The sequence below is a fragment of the Vespula pensylvanica genome, chromosome 1, assembly GCF_014466175.1.
Source record: "Vespula pensylvanica isolate Volc-1 chromosome 1, ASM1446617v1, whole genome shotgun sequence".
Taxonomy (NCBI): Eukaryota; Metazoa; Arthropoda; class Insecta; order Hymenoptera; family Vespidae; genus Vespula; species Vespula pensylvanica.
This window is the reverse complement of record NC_057685.1, coordinates 10,583,221-10,591,300: the sequence shown is the minus strand read 5'-3', so window position 1 is coordinate 10,591,300 and position 8,080 is coordinate 10,583,221. Positions and strand designations below refer to the sequence as shown.

At 35.0% G+C, this 8,080-nt stretch overlaps 1 protein-coding gene across 2 annotated transcripts in view; it reads left to right on the top strand.

Moving 5' to 3' along the window:
• The first annotated feature begins 62 nt into the window (after nucleotides 1–62).
• LOC122636914 (guanine nucleotide-binding protein G(s) subunit alpha) overlaps nucleotides 63–8,080 on the top strand; it is a 19,233-nt gene continuing 11,215 nt past the window's right edge. For both annotated transcript variants that reach the window (XR_006329094.1, XM_043828605.1), the window contains exons 1-4: nucleotides 63–473; nucleotides 2,173–2,245; nucleotides 3,568–3,622; nucleotides 6,901–7,020. Coding sequence is in view for 1 of the 2 variants with exons in the window: in XM_043828605.1 (XP_043684540.1) it covers nucleotides 335–473; nucleotides 2,173–2,245; nucleotides 3,568–3,622; nucleotides 6,901–7,020 (387 nt within the window). In the remaining variant the exon portion in view is untranslated. The remainder of the gene's footprint in view (nucleotides 474–2,172; nucleotides 2,246–3,567; nucleotides 3,623–6,900; nucleotides 7,021–8,080) is intronic.

The window sequence follows — 8,080 nt, the reverse complement described above, 5'->3', positions numbered from 1 at the left end:
TCGTCGTCGTCGTCGTCGTCGTCGTCGCCGCCACTGCCGCCGCCGCCGTCGTCGTCGTCGTCGCCGCCACCGCCACCGCCGCCGCCGCTGTCGTCGTCGTGGTCGTCGTGGTCGCCGTTGTGGTCGTCGTCGTATCGTCGTCTCCGGTGTAGCCATATTCTCGTGTGTGTTCTAGCGACCCTGTAGAAGTACGCGCGCGCGCGCACCCTTTTTATTCAGTGGAGGGGTGGCGTCGATCTTTTCCTCGTCGATAAGAAGAGAAAAAGGAAGATCGACAGAAGTGGCAGGGAATAACGAGGAGGGCGAGTCACGTGTGTCTTTCTCGTGGTGTGTCATGGGGTGCTTCGGCAGCCAAAGCAGTAAGGCCAGTCAGGATGATAGCAAGAACCAGAAGAGACGCTCGGATGCCATTACTAGGCAACTGCAGAAGGACAAGCAAGTCTATCGTGCTACTCATAGGCTCCTTTTACTCGGTAAACATTCTCTTTTCATTTTTCTTCGTTTATTTCCATCTATTTCGATCTGGAAGGTTTGTGGCAGAGTTTTGTGACATCTGCCTGACTAAATTTATTTATGAACGCGTTTATAAGTTTAACTAGGTCTATGTCTTTCATGATATATTGCTTTTTCGCATATTTTATTTATGCTTATGTATTAACAAATGATGCACTTGTCTAAACGCGTACGTACGTAAAAGAGAACAAACTTGTGGTAAAAAATGCCGCCATTATTCGATCAAGAAATACTGCACATGTTTGATATAACACCGATTTTTTTATCAAACAATGTAGAAAATTCGATAACAGAAATTAATTATGGAAAATATATAAAATAAATAACAAGTGTTCTCGACAATGTACTGGAGACACGTTTCCACAAAAAAAAAAAAAAAAAAAAAAAAAAAAACAATTCGCTTCTACCACGAGTTTGTGGAAAAAGGCGGGATATTCGGAATTGAATCAGATTTAGATACAAACGTCTTGCATCTTCGAAAAGCGTGTCCATTTTTACGGCTTAGATATAAGTATCGATTTACAAGATTCTCTACTTGTTAATTACAAAACATTTCTCTAAAACTATGAATCCTTTATGGGCGAAAATTTGTCGAGATAACTTAAAACATTAATCCGGACGGTCGGCAATTGCTTTCGGACAAAGACGCGCGTTCGTTGAGGATAGGGCGAACATTATCGTGATGTTCATCGGCGCGTTATTCGATTTTATCGATTATCGTACAAGTCGGCACCCACGAATATCCCAACCGCTGCTTCTGTCGTACCTTTTTCATGCTTTCTCTCTCTCTCTCTCTCTCTCTCTCTCTTTCTCTCTCTCTATCTCTCTCTCTACCTCTACCTCTACCTCTACCTCTATCTACCTTTCTCTCTCCACTTTTCACCTTTCTCTATCACTCTTACTCATGCTTTCACTAACTTCCACATCCTCCTTTCCGTCTCACATTCCTCTTCGTAACTACATCTTTCGTACATATCCCTTTTTTTCTTTTTGTTCCTTACTTTTTTTTCTATCTCTATTTATCATCCTTTTTCTATCTCTGTCTGTCTGTCTGTCTGTCTGTCTGTCTGTCTCTCTCTCTCTCTCTCTCTCTCTCTCTCTCTCTCGTTTCTTTTTTCTCTTTCAAGTTTATATATCGTAGACACGATAGAAAAATAAAGGCGTATGCGCGCAGGCGTGCGAAACATTTTCCAACGTGTCTACTTCTGATTGCGATATTTAAGACCAACTGCTCTTCGGCGTTACCTTTCTATATGTAAATTGTCACTCTAATTCGACGCGAGTAAGTTGCATATCCATGTATTGCTTGCGGCCGAAAAGCAACAGCTGTTAACGCATTGTTTTCCCCAGTGCATGCATATAATTACTATTGATGCTGTACTCTGATGGTAAAAGACTGCTGTAATCGAAAACTCAATTCTATTGCTGTTACTTCTTGTTTGATAATTTTATGCACGACATTTCTATTTTCGTGATCGATTAAAAAACATTCTGCAATAATTATATAAAATGTCTTGCTTTTTCTGCCTTTCTCTCCTCTCTCTCTCTCTCTCTCTCTCTCTCTCTCTCTCTCTCTCCCTCTCCCTCCCTCTCTCTCTCTCTCTCTCTCTGTCTCTTTCTTTTTTCGGATAAATCTCGATAACCTTACTTTTTTTTCAGGAGCGGGAGAATCTGGGAAAAGTACGATCGTCAAACAGATGAGGATATTGCATGTCAACGGTTTCAGCGAAGCGTAAGTTTTCTCGAATTTTATACCAATGATCGAAAGACTATTATTTCAAGGCGGTCTTACACATGCAACGTAACTAAACGAGTTGCTTTCTCGATTAATCCTTTTTTATCCTTTTTTTTCCTCACTTTTCTTTTCATTAATACGCACTTGTACGGAATGAATCATTCCGGCAACTGGTTTGAATCACAGTATCGACGTAGTATCAACACGTGGTCGATACGAATTCAAATTTGTGATCTTTCACGTTTTTCTCTTTCTCTCGATTTTTGACGATTCTTCTTCGTTAGCCCGATCTCTCTCTCTCACTCTCTCTGTCTCTCTCTCTCTCTCTCTCTCTCTCTCTCTCTCTCTCTCTCTCTTTCTTTCATTCTCACATTAATGTAGCGAACAAATGAGGAGAAAAAATGTTACTTTTTGTATTCCCCTTTACGAGAATTTTTGCAACAACTTCCATTTCGGAATAGCGATATAAAAATAAACATAGAGGTCGAAGAAAGAAGAAACGAATGCCGTTATCGCTAATGAGATTCTTATTACACATATACGTATGTACGTACGTAAAAATCAAGAGCAACTAGATAGGATGAAAACGACGTGCAAACAAACGGGCCGCCTCGTGTGTGTCGTAAATTCTGTCTGACTTGGGGAACTGATAACGTTGTGTCTGAAAGGCGCCTCATTGCTTTTCTTTTTTTCTTCGTTTTCTTTTTTAACAACATTAAGTGATCGACCGCCGTAGGAATTATAACTTTATCTTTCGTATTAATCAAAGACAAAATTTGTTCGTTATTCGCCTTTCCCGATGGTTTATCACGTTGCAAAGAGTTCTTTGATGAACGTTATACATGTATTCATGTATGTATACACATGCGATATACATTGTATCGTATTAAATCTCGTGCAACGAAAAAAGAAAAAAATCGCGACGAAATGTGCTGTAATATAACGGTGAAATATATCAAATTGCGTTTCCGAGTAAAAGAAGAGAATTAGCATGAAATTGGTAAGAAGTTACGTTGCATTTATACCGTGAAAATATCCTTGAAAGAGAGAAAGAGAGAGATGTATATTAGAATTTTGTTAGCTTGTGCTTACAGCGAAGTAAGCAAAGCAAAGTAGATTGCTGTATTAAATCGCAACTATCGTCATTACGTTTCCGTATATATGTCAAAGAACGCGCATGATAAAACTATGGAGTATCTTAATGACGACAGTTTGCTACTTTAATTTGAATATATTTTTTCTAATATTATCCTTCGATATTTTGATATTTTGATATTTTAACCGTTGTTTCATAATCCATTTCCTTTATTTTTTTCCAGAGAGAAGCGGCAGAAAATCGAAGACATAAAGAAGAATATCAGGGACGCGATACTGGTAAGAATCTATTCACTCGATTTTTTTCGCATTTCTTTCAATCTTTTACTATCCGATTTTCTTTCTACTTTTAAATTCGACATTGGACATACATTCCGTATTTTGCAGAGCGTACAGTCATTATAAAATTAATAATATTATTAAAACATTGATTGGAATGGTATAAAAATCTATATAAATATTATTATTACGCGTTAAAAAAAAATATTCATTCGTATTAATTTGCAACGACCAGACATATAATTTACTAACGAAATCTATCAATCTATCAATTTTTACTATTCAGCTCTGATTAATTGCAAAAAGTACTCGACCTTATGTGCCGCATCGCTCGTAATCTCGATTGGTTTAATCGCATTGCGGGAAGTATCGACACGTTAATCAGCGATGTTTATCCTAATTTTAGAATTATGATATTTTGTATTTTGGAATATACCTAAGATAATGAGCATTGCGTACATCAATTCTTTCGAATGGCAAAGTATATGTAAACCATTTTAGTGGGCCATTCGGAGCAACAGGTTTCTTTTTCCTTATCATCAGACATCTCGAAGCATGGATACGTAAGGCATGAATTTATCTATCAAATATCATTGTCGTTATACACGGTAGAGTACAAGTTTTTAAGTTTATAATTCTACAATTTGAAAAAATTAGCCTAAAAGTCTCGAAAAAAGTAACTGATTTTTTAAATTACTTAGGGACTTTTGATCCTGTATTAACGTTATGTGATGCAATATTCTCGAACGAACGCATAACATTTTATCATTAATTTGTCTTTCGCTTCCGTATTTAGATGTATATAGTCAAACGTAACCTTGCTTCCACTTTCGTATATCAAGCAAATATACATAAATATCATTACGTGCTTGCGGATATAGTATTAATAGTGTAGAGATAAATACAGTTAGAACTTATATAAAATATTGATGTGATTATAAATTCCTAATTAATTTGGTACATATCGAATGGAAATGTTGAAAAATGCAAATAGTGGCGTATTAATCTTATGCTCGTAATAAAATTTGGATTTTCTTTAAGGGTATATTCTTTTTGGTCAAAAAAAGATAAATTTTTTTTCTGATACTTTTTAAAAGAACCTAGTTTCAAGAATATTCAGTTAAAAATTCATGTACGAATTAAAAAAAAAAAAGGAAACAATAGCAAAGTTACAGCGATAGTAGTAATAGTGTAATTGATGTCGCTCAGGTAATACTTTCAAATCGAACGACTATTCCATCCTCCAATTTTTCTTTTTCATTATGAACCATTTTATTTTATTGCAATTATGCAGTAATTATATGTCAATATGTACATGTAAAATTTGTGAGTATTGGAAACATTGAAAAGAACTGTTCTTCATGGGGAATGGACAGTAGAGCATAAAAACTCGTGTATAATAAATCGCAAAGAATCCTCTAATAAAATAGGAGAAGATGTAACTTTAATCAACTCTTTAGCATTATAGTTCCATGAATGAAGATTTATATCATTATTATTTACACAGTCTAGAATTATGATGCGGTTAGTAGCGCGAAAATGCTCAAGGTCAATTGAACAATATTAAGAACGAATATGAAGTTTGAAAAACGTTTTGAAGAAAGTAAGATCATTTTTTGAGTATTTTCTTGGTGGATTTACTTCAAAATACATACTTACTGCAAGTTTGCATTGTCTCCTGTAAATTTCCATTTCAAAAAATATCAACTGAGTACTAAAGATGATAGAAATTCCACTGAACGTTGGTATCGGTCCTCTTAATGAAGACGTGTCATCAATTTTACAATTAGTGCAAAATTGGTTCGCCCGCTCATGGGTTTAACGTACTAGAAGACGCTCAAAACGCTGCAAAAGAGGCTTTCATTTCGACTATCGAAGGTTTATTATATGATTCTGAAATCGATGATTCATTATAAGTATTCAAAAATAATTGTTATCTGCTTATAAATGCAATTCATTTTATATTATTTTATATAATTATTGTATGATACGTACCAAATTGTTTTATATAATTATAGACACAATTTTAAATGCGTTTTTCTTGAAATAGTAGATTTGAAAACTTCGAAATCGATATTTACAATTCTTCCTAGAACTTATCAAACCGGTTGATTTCAAATTTACAAAGTATTATTTTCATTAAATTTAAGGAATCCTCTCGAGCTACTGTTTTTTTGGAAAGATGATAGCAACTTTTCCCTTAAAAGCATAAAAAAATACAAAACTTCACTATTTTATATAGACGTAAGATTTTAATTGATCCGGCTTGAAAGAAACACATATTTTACTCTTATGCTTTAAGATCAAATTGTGCTTCTTTGTTTTACACACACGCATACCCTAGTTGATTGCCATAGAGATTATCGTGATACTTTTTTACTCGTGATGCATTTTTACATATGTTTACGCCAATGCTTCTTTTTCCACCATTTTTCATGATTTCTGATTGAAAACATTTTAAATTTAATGTTTAAAGTGCATTCTATTATATAGAGAAAGGTTTAACCTTATAAACAATATAAATTCGTCCCCCCCCCCAAAAAAAAAGGTGTTTTCTTTTGCTCAAAAGTGACATATACGTTCTTAAGTACGAACGTATCGTTGTGTGTGTCGTTTATCGTGGGCGAGATTGTACATCTAGGTGACATGCCAGCTTCAAAATGTATTTGTCGAAGACGAGTTAAAAGACTACACGTTGCTCACTGCTAATATTAGCAGTAATTCGCTGGACAAATACGACTACCTCATCTAGTGTACTTTCCACGAAGTTTCCTCCTTCGAGGAATCTTATTTTGTCAGTTGTTTATATATTAAATAATTTTATTTTATTACTTACGTTCAATTATAAATAGAAAAATGAAAAAGAAGGAGAGAGAAAAGCTTAAAATTACATGTAATCGTTTCGTATTAGCCTTTTGGCTTTGTTTTCCTCTTTATTTTTACCTTCCATTAATTACACGCGAGTTGAGCTGACGATCTCTATTTCGAAGAGAAAGGAAATTTGTAGTCTTAATGACACGAGTAACATACATCGTCTTGAATTATCATCAAAATTTTGCCGTGATCGGAATAACCGATGATATTAATTTATGTCCTATTCAAACTAACAAACCTGTTTTTATATGATTCGATATGTTTTTATATGATTTGAATCAAACTAGATCATTTACCATAACTACATTAACAAGCATCTTTTTTCCATTTATTCCACTGAGGTTTGAGGGATTAGAAGACGAAATCAACAAGGCTGATGTTTCCGTCTTTTTTTACTTTTCCAGACGATAACCAGTGCTATGAGCACGTTAACGCCGCCCGTGACGTTGGAGGATCCTGCAAATCAGAGTAGAGTCGACTATATCCTGGACGTCTCGTCATCCCCGGATTTTGATTATCCCGCGGTGAGTAAGTTAATGAAAAATTTAATTGACAATTAGCATTCTTAATGATGAGAAAGAGGAAGAAAGATTTTCTCGATGTCATCGAACGAAACAGAAATCACGTGCTAGACACGATATCTGAGCTTGATAACAAACTCTCTCGAACATTTTTGACCATATACAGATATACGTGTGTGCGTGCTTGTGTATGATAATGAACGTATGGAGTCGTTGAGAACTACTACGTGGCATGATTAATGTTTACGGTGTTTATACAGCAACACACATGTGATGACTCGTATAGGATACCACATTAGCATATGCTACACTATATTTTACACGCGTACTTGCATATAATACTCGACGTCGTTTCTTATATTAGATATAAGACACATCTATGCGCTTCTAAATGGACCAACAAATATCTCGCCAAAAATTCTTCAATAGCTACGATCTTTTTAGATACGTTTCATTTAGCATTGCATTTGCGATGTTACTTTCAAAACATGTATCCATGTTTTCTACACTTAATAAGATAATTAACATATATAAGTAATAAAAATATTAATAAAAATAGAAAATATACTGGAGTACCACACAAAAATTATTTAGTGATATTTCAGAAAAAATTTACTCATTTGTAATAGTCGTTATTTCATAAACTTATAATAAGACTACATAATCTGCCGAAAAATAATATCTTGTACGTTGGTTTTATTACGTTGAAGTTGCGTAACTTTAGACAATTGAATCTATAGAAAAGCATCAGGCCAATGATAAAATTAATTTATAGGTGAGATTAGTTTAGAATCGATTAAGTAGTATCGAAAAACGTATTATGAGGGCGCTTATTTAGCTCGTTTGGTCATTTCGTATTCAGGACAAGTGTTTCGCGCTTCTTTGGAAAAACGTGTATTAAAGCCCACGTGTGTCCCCTACCAACTCACGATACACACTTTTCATTTATATGATATTTGACCGAAAGCATGAAAAAGATTGGTCGTTTTTCGAATATAGTATGTGCGCGCGCGTGTCCTCTCTCTCTCTCTCTCTCTCTCTCTCTCTCTCTCTCTCTCTCTCT